Raw genomic sequence first — 17,724 nt, 5'->3', positions numbered from 1 at the left:
GTATAGGGATGAGTATGAAAGTTAAATACCCGATGGGTATGAGCATAGATATAATAAATGGGGATGGATAAGGAGGATATCAAATCCTACTCGTTGTCATCCCTATTGGGCAATATGTGATTACATGACAATGCCTCTCAAATAACTTGAACAAAATCATTAAAATAATTTTACAACACATTATACTCTATCTTGACATTCAATAATTTTACAGTGAAAGATAATTTAGTGTGATTGTTACTATAGGGATTTGTTATAAAAAACAACATCTATACGTAGTGGAAGAGGATCCCTCCAAAGATCCAAGCGAATGAAGAATACACGCTTAATCGAATTGTTACCTTTGTTGTATGAACTAACTAATCCTGGCAGCATTGATGCTTCAACAGATCTCAGCGCAATCAGAATGTCCTTGTCTCTACGGTATCGACAAGAGCAAGTCCCTCGGTTCTTCTCTAAGAACTTTGGAAATTGGAGCTCTCTCTCTCTCTCTCTCTCTCTCTCTCTCTCCCCTCACACATGAAAATGGAAGAGAAAGAATGGATTGTCACATACCACTTATCATCTTGCTAGAAATGATATATACCATAGCAATCCAAGAGGCACATATATCTCTTCACCTTCTTGGCCTCTTTATGGCTATTTAAGGTGACATCAAAAGAGAAAACACTAACTCTTCATCTTATTTGATGAACTCTTCATCTTCTCCGATGAATTCTTCATCTTCTCCGATGAACTTCATCTTCTCCGATGACTATTAGTGTTTATCTTAGTGAACTCTATAGTTAGGTTGGGCCATAAAAAGGTCCAAAATTAATTTTAGAATTAAGACTCAAACCCATACAATTTTAGTCAAACTAAAATAAATCAATCTTCAAGTCAGCATACTCTTTATGTGTGACCCAATAAGTTCTCATAAGGTGGTAGTATTTATAAAATCATTTTAGATACACAAACAATGAGTGACATTTAGCAATACATCATTGCTACCCAAGTGACGAGAATATCGAGATCCGACCTAACCTGTCTATGTCTATTATCTTGTATAACTCAATCATTCTATCCTCCACCTATATTGATCTATAAAGCATAGACTGTGTCATCCTCTTATCAATCTTTATATTTCTTCATCTCCAAGTAGATTCACTTAACCAAATGAGTTCAATGTCTCATATTAACTTATTTGAACATGACCATGCATTTGAGTAGTCCTACTTAATCAAGGGGCCCACAGATATCACTTCCGTCATATGGAAGGGATAGATTTCATCTATATCACTCACATCCCTCAGTATAAATTATTGGATATCTAATGATCGACTTTATAATCTACCTTATTATAAATAGCGTTTATTGATACCAAAGTACACAATTCCTTGTGTAGGGAAACGTAATGACTCTAGATCTAAGGACTATTTATACTAATAGTCACTATGAGAATATTTATGACACTCATATAATGATCTATGAAACATTCTCATGGCAAATTTATTCAATACATATTTTTTAATATATATCCATGTGTCAACTTGATATCTTATATCATGACTTGCAAGATTAAGTCATCAATTGATCTATATACTAGCCTCAATGCATTAATATTGTCCTTGTATATTAATACTTGACTATGAATAGTTAAGAGTAGTATTCTATATATATTTATAACCTCCCACTATTAATTCAACAAATTGATATGTTGTAGAGTACAACCTACTATCTTAGGATATTATTATACTTATTCAACTAATTACATATATCTGAAGTAAATATTATAATCATAAACATTGTCTTTTACTAATAAAATATGATATAATATGTCCTTTGTCAATCATCTCATAATTGTCTCTTAGAGCTGATACTAATAGTTACAACTAACTCACAATCGTTAATCTGCAATACTCAACACTTCCTAAATTGGAGATATGTTTAATCAACACTAGTATTTTTACCTCCTCCAATAGCAATGTATACGTAATAAACATTTATTCAACTATTAGAGGGCAACTAGAGCTTGAAATTTGTATGTTTTATCCATAATCTTCATCAGATATGACACCATAACATGTCCAATTATAGTAATCCAAGATTAAACTAAATCTACAAAGATGTTCTCCAACTTTGTCATACTATAAAAAATTACCATTGTGATACTTTCTATATAGACACTTTATCTTATCTTCATCCATATACTCAACATTACTACAAGAAAATTTTAAAAATTATTTTAACCTAACTTTAAACTCATCAATTAAACCCTAACATTCAGGTAAATTCTTTTTATACATCTAACTCCTTTCTTTCTATATTTTTTTTTATGTTTTCATCACACAATTCATATAGTGAAAATTTATTTCCTAGTGAAGCAAGATGATACAAAACATTCTAGAAAAAAATATCTATCTTAAACACAATGATACAAACTTGATTTCAAGTAATTGTACAAAAGGTAAATGAAGGTAAATAAACTATAATATCCTCATCTAACAGATTTAATACAATACATTTTTACTAAAACTAAAAATATAGTTGCTGAATTTAGGATAAAGATGAAGATAGATCAGTTATAATATTTAAATTGCCTAATAATTTTCTTGATGTAAAAAGTATTGGATGGATCAAATCAATAGGTGAATAAAAAAGTAACTAAAATAGGTGAACAAAATGAGACTTGCACAAACAATATTACGAAGTCAATAATTAAATATAAATGTACATAAATAAGATATTAATCGATGCAAGCCTGACCATAAGAAATAGATGTCTAAAATTGCAATACAGATTAATCCAACACTTATTCATCACAAAAGAAATTCTAGGCCTCAGCAACTGGCCAGCTAAAGTGGTCGGCTACGGCCAAAGCCGACTAGCCACAACGAAAGTCGCCATCGCATAGGAGTGGGGAGGGGAAAGGAGAGTGGAGGAAGCATACCACCTCACCTCTCTAAGCTCACAAAAGTCATCGTCGTTGTCACCATTGTTGTCACCATCACCATCACCATCACCATCATCATCGTTGTCGCCATCGCCATCACAGAATCAGGGGGAGTTGGGAGAGAGATTGGGTAGATTTGGGTAGGGTTGGTATAAGCTTTTAAATTAGGCTTTTTGGTGATGAATTCCAATTCGTTATAAAATTCATCGCCAATTTGGCGATAATTCAAGATTGTCACTATATTGGCGATGAATATTGGATTTATCGTCAATTTGGTGACAAATACTAGATTTGTCGCCAAATTAGTGACAAATATTGGACTTGTAGTTAAATTGGTGATAAATCATGGATTTATCACCAAATTTAAACATCATTGTCACAGACAGGATCTCAAATTTTACGATGAATCATGGATTCTTTGCCAAATTAGTAATGAATAGAGCATTTATTGCCAATTTAGTGATGAATCATGAATTCGTTGTCAATTTGGCGATGAATCGTGAATTCGTCACCAATTTTGAGATAAATACATGATTCGTCACAAAAAGGTATGCTTACCAATTGATTGGGCAATTGATTGGATTAGGGATTAATCTGCAACTTTCCTGAGCATCTCGATTTGTAACAAATCCCAACTTCGTCTAACATTGGCGACGAATGGTGAATTCATCATAAAATTTGAGATTATAACCTAGGCATAAAGTGACCGAAAAATCTTTAAATTAGCGACAAATCTTGAATTCGTCTCCAATTTGGCGATGAATCCTGAATTCGTCGCCAACTGACGACAAGTTTTGCAACAAATATAATCTTAGTGACAAATTTTGTGAAAAAATGATTATGTTGCTAATTTAAGAACAAATTTGTTTTTGTCACAAATATTGTTGCTAATTAGTGACGATTATTGTTTTTGTCGCAAATGTCGTTGTTGATCTACGATGAATTATTTTTGTTGCTAAAATTCATCGTTAAATTAACATTTTTGTAGTGTTTGGCCAGGAATCCATTTTCGTTGTAATTCTGTGGTGAAAATGGGATTCGTCGTAGATTTGCAACGAATCTGGATTCGTCGTAGATTTGTTGACAAATCCATTTTCGTTGCAAATTTGGGACGAAAATGGGATTCATCGTAGATTTTACGACAAATCCATTTTTGTTGCAAATTTACGATGAAAATGGGATTCATTGCCAAATATGAGACGAAAATGTATTCGTCGCAGATTTGGTGACGAATCCTTATCATTCCAAATCTATGATGAAAATGAAATTCATCACCAAATCTAGGATGAAAACATAATTTCATCACATATTTGAGTTTTTGAATTGTGTGATGAATTTTATCTCCATTACAAAATTACAACGAATTTGACGATGGAAATAAAATTCATTATAGAATTTACGACGAATTTATATAGTTTCATCGGAGAGTTTGACGACAACTTATTCGTGACGAAAAATTATTCGTCCCAAAGTTTATCACAAATATTTTTGTGATCATTTTTTTAAAAATTCATCGCAAATGACCTATTTTTTTTTAGTGAAACCCAACTCAAATCAATTCTAACTTGATCAATTTAATCAAACTTAACTATAGGTCATTTGCACTAACATCTACCTCCTTCTCTATTTAAGTCATCCAATTGTTAACACATCGTGTGTTTTGATTACTATAAAAAAATTGAAAAATCTAAGTAAAGTACTTCTTTTATTTATTTATTTTATTTTTTTATACGCTCAATTTAGTGAACTATCAATACCTAATTACTCTTTATATTCTAAGCAGACTTATCCTATCGTTTCACCAATTATAAATAGTTTGCTAACCTTGTCATCATTCTCAATTGTGAATTCATTATCTCTCATATTTATTATCTGTCATATTTCTCTGTCCACAACAACTAAGTCGGTTTGAGTTTAAAGATGTAGATTTGTATGCCTTTTTCACCTATAAGAGATAAGATCTCTTAGTTATTTTCTGTAACATCCCTTTCGATAGTGAAGACGGTTGACTCCATGCCTAAAATTGTTTTAATTCGCATAAGGAACACAAATTATTTATATGACATAAACATAAAGACACTAAGAAAGAGCTCAAATTCATAGAACAATATTATTAATTAAGATATATTTATCATTAAACATATAGCATACTATTCAAATTAGTTAACATGAAACATGTTAACTTCTAGAAGAAGAAGTTGCTACAATCAAACGATTTGAAAAATATAAAAGATGAAGGTACTTATTTTTCACATTTCCACATGTACAACTTTTTTCTCGAAATTTTGTCATGACATAACCTAAATAAACCTTCTCTTGTTTTCTTCTTGGCCACTCCTTGCCTTGCCAACTTCTCAATCTTGAAATCCATATTTATTTCCTTCGTAAGTTGGCCAATACTATTATACAAAACAATACCAAAGCATTAATTGACTCTCACGTATTGACACATTTGATATCTACATTGATAATTATTCTAATAAATTTTAAAGTTAATTTCGAATAAATACAAAATACTTTTCGATGTCTAATTTGTCTCATACAAAAGTTTACTGTGCTAAGATAAATATCCTTGGTAATTTATTTTCTTTGAAAAAGTAGGGACCGTCCTAAAAGAATTAGGAAGATGACTATTTCATTTTCTAGTCTAATTAATTGGCATTAACATGACTTGAACACTTGCCATTAATGGTATGCACTTCCAATATGAACTATATACCCAAAACATATGTTCTCTTCGATTTAATTTCTTCAAATTTATTTAATTATATATTTTTTAAAAAAGGTAATTTTAAAAGTTTGATAAAAAACAAAAAAAAATCATTCAATTAAGTCGAGAAGGTCTCACTTTGCGTATGAAAGAAAATTCCCGCTTTCCTTAACCGCATAATTCCACAGTGACGGCGCCCCGTATTTACTTTTCTATGCCCCGAGGGCCACGCCATTAGGTCAAGTCAGTCGCAGAGTGCTTATCACGCTCACGATAAGTTATCCTTGGCCCGCGTTTAGAACCGAATAAAACAGTTCTACGGACCGATAAGTACATTACAGCTGTTACTGGCCCCACCCACGTGACTCTCCCACGGCTGCCGAACCCGCTCGGAACGCGACCGGTTTCTCTTTTCGGTGTCGTACGACCGACGTCCGGAACGAACCCGAAAAGCCGTTATAAATTGTAGCCTCTCGTTCCCTTCTTCTGACCGTGGCCTCATCCGACCGTCCGATGGTGGGCACTCAGGCTCCAGGAAGCCATCCGATGGACAGGAACTCTTCGCGCGTCACGATTATCGAGTCATGTCACGTGTACGGCGGGTGGTGCTGGATCGGACGGTGAGGATGCACGGATTCGAGCCCAGGACTTTCTTCCAACTAATAAAACGGGCGTGCCCGAAGGATTAGCGCAAGCTTTGGTAACGGAATCAACTAGAACCCCACTTCGTTCAAAAGATAAGTTATCTGGAATACGACACTCACAGCCGTAGTTTTGGGAAAAGTCAGGGGTGATTTGGGAATATAAGGTTATGGAGGCCCCTTCGTATTAAATCAGTACGGTCTTTCGGTGATCTCGGCCGTCCGATTGAAAGAAAGATGCCTGCGAACGTACGCGTGGTCAAAAGCACATGGGAATATTCCCGGAGGGAAGTGGAATCGTTTCCGTTTATAAATGGAGGCGGAGAAATGAGAGCTTTGTGTAGGAGAAGAAGATATGAGCGAAGCATTGGCGAGGGGGTACGAGATCGGGGCGGAGATCGGCCGAGGGCGGTTCGGAGTGGTGCGGCGGTGTAGATCCGCGGAGACCGGGGAAGAGTTTGCCGTCAAATCGATCGATAAGCGTCTCCTCGCTGACGACCTAGATCGGGCGTGCGCCGAGCGGGAGGGGAGGCTCCACCTCCTGGCGGCCACTGGTAACCCCTACGCGGTCCAGATCCACGCCACCTATGAGGACGAGGTGTGGGCGCATCTTGTTCTTGATCTCCTCGACGCGCCCGATCTTTGCGACCGCATCGCCGCCCGAGGAGGGGCGCCGCTTCCTGAGCCGGAAGCTGCGGCGGTTGTGGCTCCGCTTGCGGAGGCCGTGGCAGAGTGCCACAGGAGGGGGGTGTCGCACCGCGACGTCAAGCCGGATAACGTGCTATTCGACGCGGCGGGACGACTCAAGCTGGCTGACTTCGGGTCGGCGGAGTGCTTCGTGGACGCCGACGGGGACTGGGTTCCTATGAGGGGGATTGTGGGGACGCCGTGGTACGTTGCGCCGGAGGTGGTGAGCGGGAGGGAGTACGGAGAGAAGGTTGATGTTTGGAGCATAGGTGTGGTGATGTACATGATGCTTGCCGGAGGGGTACCGCCCTTCTATGGGGACACAGCGGCTGAGACCTTTGAGGCCGTGGTGAGGGCCAATTTGAGGTTTCCACCGAGAATCTTTGGCTCGGTGTCCCCAGCGGCCAAAGACCTTCTCCGCCGGATGCTCTGCAAGGACGTCTCAAGAAGGTTCTCCGCCGACCAAGTCCTGAGTTAGTACCATTCGAACTTTTTTCCTTCTTCCGTTCTCTTCCTTTACCCAGGTTGATTTTTTACGGTTTCTTAGATTAAGATTTCTCGATCTCTTGGCCTTTGTTTCTCTCAACCTCGCCGATTTCTCTATATTTCATCAAGGAAACTATTGCTCTCTCTCCAAATCATTGTTTAATCGTTTTCTGTGCAATTTCTCAAACAAAAACGCCTCTAGTACAGATTTATTTCATCTGAGTTGAAACAAACCCGCAATGTTTCTCTCTTGGCTGCTATTTATCTGATGGTCTATTAAAATTAGGGTAAAAACTTGCCTTTTTGATCCTCTCCCTAACGCGCTTGCTTAATCCTGTTGCAGGGCATCCCTGGATCACGAGCGGAGGGATGAGCCCAGTGGACGAACTAAGGCGTGATCCTTCCCTCTCCATGGGAAGACGCGAAGGCTCCCTTCTAGGCCTATGCACATAGCTTTGGCCATTAAATACACCGTATGAGCTAACTACTGAGCACCCTGAGCGCTCGAGGTGCGCTTGAGAGATAGATAGATAGATAGAGAGACATGGAGACGAGGGACATAGTCTCCATTAGCCTGTGCGTAAACATGTAAATCTTCAGGACATCCCTTCTGTGCTCTGCTTTGGATGTTCTGTTCTGCGATTACCGCTTTTGTTTTTTTTTTCGTACTGTATCTTGAAGGTTTGTTGCGTGTATAAAGCGGAAGAGAATCGAGGTTTTTCATCTCTGTTTTTTTTTTTCTTTTATCTTTGGCTTGTGAAAACTGCTTTGAATTTTCCTTCTTTGAAAAAGAATTTGGATATTGGCATATCCCAGAGTTTATTTACTTTCCTCACGAACTGTGATAGCTCGAGCGCCTGTTATTCTCTTATCTGCCGGGGATGCAATCTCTGATGACGGCGTTTTGGATGGGCCTTTTGCCTTTTGATTACTTGGATTGGAAGCAAGCACGGTGATATTATTCAGTTTTGTTTCCATTGGCACTCGGAAAGGTATGGCATATTTAACGGGATGGATACCCTTATGGACGGAAAGAGACGGGCGGATTTCCTTTGTTTAATGGGCGCCTGATAAGTGGAGAATGTGATCGTCACCAATAGTCGCCCGCATGAAGAGTGAAGGCCGCGTCATTTAATAGACTATTGAGGTGGACCGACGACGAGTATCTGATATTTATGCATTTTGTTGGAGAAGCAAGGAAGCTTCTAATTTTGAGAACCTCTTTCGTTTTCGTGTTTCCCCATGAAAATTCAGTTTAGATTTACTCGTTGATATTTTTCATTCTCTCGGTACTTTATTAATGAATAACTGAATATGAATAATAGAAAATCGAGTTTTGGTTCAAATACTCTTGAATTCAAATCGTGACTTATTAGGTCGCAATTGGTTTTTTTTTTTTTTTTTACAAAAGTTGCGTCTCAGATTTAAAATTTTTTAAATGACACATTCTCTCTCTCTATATGCATATATATATATATATATATACATATATATATATATATATATATATATATATATACAAAATTGTTACCCTGCGGGACTTAGAAAATGTGCCTGTGCGCGACTGCTTTGCTGCCATGCGAGACGTGGACTTTCTTTATTTCTTTTCTTTGGTTTTTGTTTTTTCACATAGCACGCGATCCCTCTTCGACAAACCTCCAGAGCGAAGCTAGGGCACACCGTCCTCACTGTGCACTTCCTCCTCACTCAGCTCCTTGCGCCTCTCATCGTCCCTTGGCTGCGAAGTGTCCAACTCCTCGTGACTTAGAAACGGGCGATCTCTCTCGGCAAACCTTCGAAGCGAAGCTAGGGCACGTTGTCCTCGCCCGCACCTTCCTCCTTGCGTTTTCTTTGGCTTTACCTCGACGTGTCCTCCTCGCTCTCAGCTCCTCGCGCCCCTCACCTCCCTCGGTCGTGAAGCGTCCAACTCCTCGTGACTTAGAAACGGGCGATCTCTCTCGGCAAACCTCTGAAGCGAAGCTAGGGCAAGCCATCCTCGCCCCTTCAGTGTTCCTCGTTCTCACATCCTCGCATGGCCACGAAGCTTCCAGATCGTGCCCCTCACCGCCCATTGTTTTCGCTACTGCCTCTAGCCGCCGCAACCCCTCTCTATAAGACTCTTTGTCTTTTCTGGGTCTCTCTTCTACTTCCCATTGTTCATAGTTTTTCTCTTGTTTCTATAAGGCTAAATGATCTTGACTCCCTAGGGCACACCGTCCTCGCCGCACACCCTCCCACGATGTTTCCTCCTCGCGCCCCTCACCGTCCAGCTCCTCTTGACTTAGAAAACGCGGATTCCACATAAAGGGGAGCAAGACGTGTTCTGTGCGTTCTCTCCGACGTCATGCTTAAGGTGGTATGTATTTATTTCCTCTCTTTTGTTTACTTCGAATTTTGTTGTTGGCAGAGTAGACTGTTAAGGTATTCAAATATGTTCCTGCTTGTTTGTTCTGCTTGTTCTAATGAAGAAACACGGATCTAAATCATTTAATTAAATTGTTAGCAAAGTCTAGTTGGTGGTGCAGTATTCTGATGTTTAGCTTGCACTAGAAGAAGTAATACCTGTCCATTCAAAAAAAATGTCTATCAAAGTGTTACGTTTTTTTTATCTTATGATTATCTTTGTGAATTTGTTCGGGTTGCATATGTGAGCTTGAAGTATATCAATGTTGTTACCCTGCAGCATTTTGATTAATTTGTTTGATTACTGGCAACATTCTTGTGTTTATGTATATTTATTTGATAATGATATGCAGAGTTTATTTCATCTAAATATGAAATTTCCTAGCAATGGATGAAAATCATGGTGAAGATTAGCTATACATTCCTCAAGTTGTAGATGATCGAAAGTCAAAATATGGGATGGAATTCTCATCAATAGATGAGGCATTTTCATTCTATAACCAATATGCACATGAATCCAAATTTAGTGCAAGGATAAATAGTAGCAAGAAAAATAAGATAACAAATGAAGTTGTGTGGAAAACATTTGTATGCTTTAAAGAAGGGCATACAGAAGATCAACGGAATAAACAAGCAAAGGGTGATCAACGGACAAGGGAAAGAACACGGGCGAAATTAGAACTGGTTGTAAGTCAAAGATTTCACTTGTCAAGAAACAAACTGGACCTACATGGGTTGTCACTAACTTCGTGGAAGGTCATAATCATCCACTCTCGACTCCCTCAAAGGAGTATTTACTATGCTCACATCGTAATTTTTCAGCAACAAAAAAAACATTGACTCAACGATTTTCAGAGGCCAATGTGCCAACTTGCCAACAAATGCGATTATTGGAGATAGAGTAAGGAGAGCCCGAGCAAGTAGGTTGCACAGAAAGAGATATTAGAAACTTTGAGAAAGAGCTAAGGGATGAATAAAAATGTATTGATGCCGAAACACTAATCGAGCTATTTGCATCTGAGAAAGAGAAAAATTCAACTTTTTTCTTTGAATATGAGACTAATTCAGATAACAGATTTAGTAGGTATTTTTGGGTTGATCATGTATCAAGAACACCATACAGCGTATTTGGTGATGTAGTTGTATTTGATACAACATATAACACCAACAAATATGGATTAATTTTTACATCATTTGTAGGAGTTAATTATCATCACTAGATAATTATTTTTAGTTATGACTTTATATGTGATGAGAAAACTGAATCTTTTGTTTAGTTGCTTAACAACTTCACAGAAGCCATGCCTAAAGGTGCACTAAATGTGATTATTACTGATAAGGATCCTGCTATGACAAAAGCTATTGCCTAAGTTTTCCCTCTAACTGTGCATTGATATTGTTTGTGGCACATATGGAACAAATTTCCAAAACAATTGAATCCTTTGACTTTTTGTGACTACCATCAAAGTATAAATAATGTTATTAGAAATTCTACAACACCCGATGAATTTGAGAAATTATGGGAAGATGTTATCAAGTATGCTAACTTAGAGAAAAATGATTGGTTGTGTTAAATGTATGAATTAGGACATAAGTGGGTGCCAGCTTATTTTAGCCATGTATTTTGTGCTAGAATGTCAAGTAGTCATAGATCTGAAGGCTCACGTGCATTTTTCAAGAGGACCGTTGGGCCGGCTAGAAAGGGGTTGTTGGATATCCTGTAAACATAAAAACAAACAACCCTTCCTCGAACTCTTTAAGCTAACACTTGTATATATAAAGTAAGCCAATAAATTAAAAGCATAAAGAAAAAGTGAGGCACAAGGATTTACTTGGTTACAACCGATGTGGTTGTTAATCCAAGGAAGATTAAGCTCACTAAAAACTCCTTCAGGCGGAGAAGCCTCGTACAACGTTGAAGTGCAGAAAACAGAAGTTCAACTCTAGACTAAAGCTTACAAGCGTTGGAATTAAAATTCAGAGTTCGTTGAAAAGCTTCTGGACCAAGGCTATATTTATAGCCGGAATCCTTCGGGGCGCCCCGAAGGGTTCCGGGCGCCCTGGGGGGATAAGCTTTATCCCCCAATGATCAGATCGAGTCAAAACTCGATCCTGGTCAAAGGCTGGTCCGGGGGCTCGGAAGGGTTCTTGGCGCCCCGGAGGGGTCCGGGCGCTCGGAAGGGTTCTTGGCGCCCCGGAGGGGTCCGGCCGCCCGGAAGGGTTCCGGGCGCCCCAGTCAGCTCCAGGCGCCCCGGACCCCGAAAGTCAACTATGGTTGACTTTTTCGTCCGGGACCTCTGCTCCGTTTCAGCCCCGCCTCGGTCCGGACCTTTCGCTCCGGATCTGTTTACTTGGGTGATCTCTGCCATCCGGAATAGGGCTCACCCGAACCCAACTTCCGGTCTTCTCGAGCAGCCTTCCGCTCTGGCTTCTTTTCCCTCGGAATCACTGCGTGTTTCCTTCTCGTCCACCAGCATACTCATCCGCAGTCTTCGTCCCTCGGTCGCACTCCGTGCCGACCTTCTCGCTAGTTGCATCTCTTGCTCCCCGAGTAATCTTCCGCTCCGGCTTTCGTCCCTCGGAACCCCGCACGCTTCCTTCTCGTCCACCGGGGTACTCTTTCGCAGCACTTCATCCCTTGGACGCACTGCGTGCCGTCCTTCTCGCTAGCTGCGTCTTCCGCTCGAGTACCTGTGCTCCTAAGCTCCTGCACACTTAGACACAAGGTTAGAAACACCAGGACCTAACTTAACTTGTTGATCACACCAAAACAACCTTGGGGTTCCAACAATCTCCCCCCTTTTTGGTATGATCAACCCAAGTTAAGCTAGGGTTAAAATAGACATTAAATAAAATTAAGTAAATTACTTAATTTACAATTTAAGTGCAAAAAGATAGAAAAGATAAAAAAAATTAAATCTATCTACCTCCCCCTAGACTTATAATTTCCCTTCTCCCCCTTTGATCACAAAAAAATTGGGTTTCAAGAAAAATAATATAAGGGTAAAGACTTAGAAAAAAAATATTTAAAAAAAAAACTATTTCTAAGTCAAGGAAAATTTCTAGGTAAAAAAAATTTCCAAGTCATTAAGACATTGTTTTTTGTAAATTTTGAGAACTTTGAAAATTTTGCAATAATTTTCACAACAGCAATCTCAAAATATTAGAGAAAATTTCTAAGTTAAGAATAACTTTTGGAAAATTTCTAAGTTTTCACCATAAAAAAACTTTTTCTAAGCCCAAAACTTTATACAAGAAAATTTAAGAAAATTGATAATATTAAAAAAAATTTCTATGCATTTATTTATTTATTTATTTTATTCTAATACTTTTATCAGAAAGTTTTAAATTTTCATTTCAATATATCATAACTTCTTAAATCATACTTTTTCAGATTTAAAGTAAATAATATTAAACATGCAGAAAATTCTTTTGACGAAATATTTGGTAAGAAATCTTTCAAACATATTTCAAGTTTGCAAGATTCGTTTGGCAAAGTATTTTGTAACTTGTAAGACTCTTTTGACAATACTTTTATTTGGCAACATTCTTTCAGCAAAATAATAGGTAAAAAATCTTTCGGCAATTTTTCTGTTTTACAAGATACGTTTGACAAAAGATTTTTTAATCCGAAATTTTTTTTCGACGATATAAAAAATTCTTTCGGCAATGTGCAAGATTCGTTCGAAAAAATATTTTGTAGTTTGCAGGAATTTTTTAACAAAAATTCTAATTTGCAGGAGTCTATTAATAATAGATTTCTTAATCTAAAAAACTTTTTCGAAGATTCAATTTCTGATTCGAAAAAATCTTCAGACAATTTTTCGATTGATTGAACCAATTGATCAGAAGTTCGAGTCCATACCTGACTTACCTTTTCGATAGTTGATTCTCCCCCTGTCGAGTTGCTTTCTTCCGAAGTCTCTCCCCCTTCATCGTTACTCATCCGGGATGGGCTTTCTGTGGCTTCGGGATGGAATTTGACCATTGAGTTTGTTGGGGATGTCTCGGTAATTTCTTCCGTCTCAGATTCTTCTGATGACGGCTCGATGTCTATTGAGGAGACGACTTCAACCGATTCTTCATAGAGCTTTAAGAACTTTTCCCAAAGTTCTTTCGCGCTTTTGTACTCTCCGACTCTGTCGAAATCTTTAGTTGGTATGCTTAGAATGTGAAACTCTGCTCGAGCATTTGCCATTGACTCATCACGTTGCTTCTCGTTCCAGAGGCGTATGTCGATTTTTTCTCCATTCGTGTTCTTCGGTGCTTCATAACCTATTTTCATTATTAGAAAAATACCAGTATCTGAGTTTAGGTATACCTCCATTCTTTGTTTCCAGACGGAAAACTCCCCCTCGAATGCAGGTGGGTAGTCGCTAGCTCCGGTCATTATTCTGTTGCTTCAGACGGCGGTTAGTCCTTTTGAGGCGTCTTGGCTCTGATATCACTTGTAGGACCGTTGGGCCGGCTAGAAGGGGGTTGTTGGATATCCTGTAAACATAAAAACAAACAACCCTTCCTCGAACTCTTTAAGCTAACACTTGCATATATAAAGTAAGCCGATAAATTAAAAGCATAAAGAAAAAGCGAGGCACAAGGATTTACTTGGTTACAACCGATGTGGTTGTTAATCCAAGGAAGATTAAGCTCACTAAAAACTCCTTCAGGCGGAGAAACCTCGTACAACGTTGAAGTGCAGAAAACAGAAGATCAACTCTAGACTATAGCTTACAAGCGTTGGAATTACAATTCAGAGTTCGTTGAAAAGCTTTTGGACCAAAGCTATATTTATAGCCTTGGTCGGGGCGCCCCGAAGGGTTCCGGGCGCCCTGGGGCGATAAACTTTATCCCCCAACGATCAGATCGAGTCAAAACTCGATCCTGGTCAAAAGGCTAGCCCGGGCGCCCGGAAGGGTTCCGGGCGCCCCGGAGGGGTCCGGGCGCCCTAGTCAGCTCGGGGCGCCCCGAACCCCGAAAGTCAACTCTGGTTGACTTTTTCATCCTGGACCTCTGCTCCGTTTCAGCCCCGCCTCGGTCCGGGTCTTCCGCTCCGGATCCGCTTACTTGGGTGATCTCTGCCATCCGGAATAGGGCTCACCCGAAACCAACTTCCGGTCTTCTCGAGCAGCCTTCCGCTCCGGCTTCTTGTCCCTCAGAATCGCTACGTATTTCCTTCTCGTCCACTAGCGTACCCATCCACAGTCTTCGTCCCTCGGTTGCACCCCGTGCCGACCTTCTCGCTAGTTGCGTCTCTTGCTCCCCGAGTAATCTTCTGCTCCGGCTTTCGTCCCTCGAAACCACCGCGCGCTTCCTTCTCGTCCACTGGGGTACTCTTCCGCAACACCTCGTCCCTCAGACGCACTGCATGCCGTCCTTCTCGCTAGCTGCATCTTCCGCTCGAGTACCTGTGCTCCTAAGCTCCTGCACACTTAGACACAAGGTTAGAAACACCAAGACCTAACTTAACTTGTTGATCACACCAAAATAACCTTGGGGTTCCAACATTTGTGACTACCATCAAAGTATAAATAATGTTATTAGAAATTCTACAACACCCGATGAATTTGAGAAATTATGGGAAGATGTTATCAAGTATGCTAACTTAGAGAAAAATGATTGGTTGTGTTTAATGTATGAATTAGGACATAAGTGGGTGTCATCTTATTTTAGCCATGTATTTTGTGTTAGAATGTCAAGTAGTCAGAGATCTGAAGGCTCACGTGCATTTTTCAAGAGATATGTCTCAAATAAAAACTCATTGATGGACTTTATCACCCGTTTCAATAGGGTACTGAGACACCAAAGACACAATGAGTTAGTTGCAGATCATATTAATATGAATGAGCATCCCAGGATTAAGACAAACTGGCCAATGGAAACCCAAATGGTTAACTTGTATATGGAAAAAAATAGGTGGAGTTTCAAAGTAAAATGAGTGAGAGTCATGGTTATTATGTGCAACAAGTATCCATAGGAGTTGACTCAATGGTTTATCATGTGATGAATTTTCAAAGTTGTTCTTCCTCCAAATCAAGGGTGCTAACATATGACAAATAGAGAGATAACATATCCTGTAGCTGTAGGAAATTTGAGTTTGATGGCATTCCATGCAGGCATATGTTAGCTTTTTTTGTATCAACCAAGTGTTTCATTTGCCTGATAAGTATATACTCAAACAATGGACATGAGATGCAAAGGTTGGAGCAATATATTCTTTGGGGTGCAAAATTTCATTGATGATCCAGATAGAGTTTTGATGTCAAGGCACTCAAGGTTATCCTATAAAGCTTCAATATTAATTGATGATGCATCTTTGACTGATGAGGGGATAAACTTCTTGGATGAACAATTGGATTGTATTTACAATAAAATTCAAGAGATAGTAAAACATGTGACAATAGAAGTCAAAGGAAGAAATCTATGGATGAGTCCCCTAATATTATTGATCATTCTTTAGTAAGAACAAAGGGATGTGGGAAGAGATTGAAATCATCAAAGGAGAAGTCAACCTCAAATTCCCGGTTATATCATGGATGTGGGCATTGAGGTGTGTTACATGACAAGTGCAATTGCCCAATTTTGCAGCAAGAGCCTGTGTCAATTAATTCTCAATTTGTATGATAATTTTTTTTACAAATCAATTACTTTTATTTAATTGTGTAAATATGATGATGTGTTGATTGTTAGATCAACTTTGGATAATCATCATAACACCGATGATGATACATATGAAGAAGAATTGACATCAATAACAAGCAAGGACTATCAAAGTTTAATTTAAAATTAGTGGTTGATTGATTGAGATATTTATAATAACAATTATCTTTATTATTGTAGTTTCTAACAATATTCTCTAGCAAATAATTCAATGGAGTAATATTATGTCTATTCAGTATCATTTTTCGATGGTAGAAATAAATTGGTTAAAGTTGTCCATGAAAATATTGTTAAGCTCTTCCTTGGGGTTCTCTCTTGCAAGAAGGTGAATGAGCAATCTAGGAATGAGCAGTTGGGTCCTCTAAATCTCAATGCATTTGATATGATAATTCTCTCAACGGGGTTGAATCTAGCAACATTATTTGATCGAAGGCAGGTAGGCATCATTTTACAATTGGGTTGTCCATGATTTTTTTTACAAGGATTAAATATGTGACATTATTTAGCTTATGCTTTTCCTCTTGCTTGAGTTGGTGATGCAGAAACAAAAATTAGTGGTTGATTGATTGAGGTGCAGCACCTAAATCTAAAGCTGTAGCACCTAAAGGTGGAGAAGACAATGACATCCCAGACCTAGTGCGTGGAGAGACATTTGAACCAGTTTCATACGTTTCACATTTAAGCAGGCTATTTTGAACTCTTTAATCATTTTTGTATCTATTTAAACAAGCTTCATACCTTTCACATTTGAGTAGGCTATTGTGAACTCTTTAATCATTTTCGTATCTATTTAGACAAGCTTCAAACGTTTCATATTTGAGCAGACTGTTATGAACTCTCATTTTTGTATCTGTTGTGAAGTTTCATTTCTATATATGTTCTTTGGTCTCATTTTGCTATGCCATTATTTTCATACATTTGTTTTTTTTTTGATGCAATAGAATGTATTATCTCGATCCCAATGCCCTATGTAGCTTTTTGATGCAGCTTTGTTACAAACCATGTATGCATGTAAGCTTAGCTAACATTTCTCTGTAAAGGTGGAAAAACACAAGATGAATAACACGACATTAAAAAATGAAGATAATGGACAATACACATGTGAAAGTGATATGATCACAAACATTAAATTATATTGTTACACGACTTTCTTCAATTGATGGATTTCTCAGCTGTTGCAACGCTATTACATCTTCTAATAATGATGA

At 38.5% G+C, this 17,724-nt stretch overlaps 1 protein-coding gene across 1 annotated transcript; it reads left to right on the top strand.

The window, feature by feature from the left end:
• The first annotated feature begins 6,607 nt into the window (after positions 1 to 6,607).
• Positions 6,608 to 8,179, top strand: LOC122056167 (phosphoenolpyruvate carboxylase kinase 2-like). Its single transcript, XM_042617988.1, has 2 exons — positions 6,608 to 7,443; positions 7,800 to 8,179. The coding sequence occupies exons 1-2, from the start codon at positions 6,639 to 6,641 to the stop codon at positions 7,907 to 7,909; spliced, it is 915 nt and encodes a 304-aa protein (XP_042473922.1). The 5' UTR covers positions 6,608 to 6,638; the 3' UTR covers positions 7,910 to 8,179.
• The last annotated feature ends 9,545 nt before the right edge of the window (positions 8,180 to 17,724 follow it).

This window comes from Zingiber officinale, chromosome 1B (genome assembly GCF_018446385.1).
Source record: "Zingiber officinale cultivar Zhangliang chromosome 1B, Zo_v1.1, whole genome shotgun sequence".
In the NCBI taxonomy this organism is placed as follows: domain Eukaryota; kingdom Viridiplantae; phylum Streptophyta; class Magnoliopsida; order Zingiberales; family Zingiberaceae; genus Zingiber; species Zingiber officinale.
Note: the sequence above shows the minus strand (reverse complement) of the source record. Positions and strands in the feature narration are given on the sequence as shown.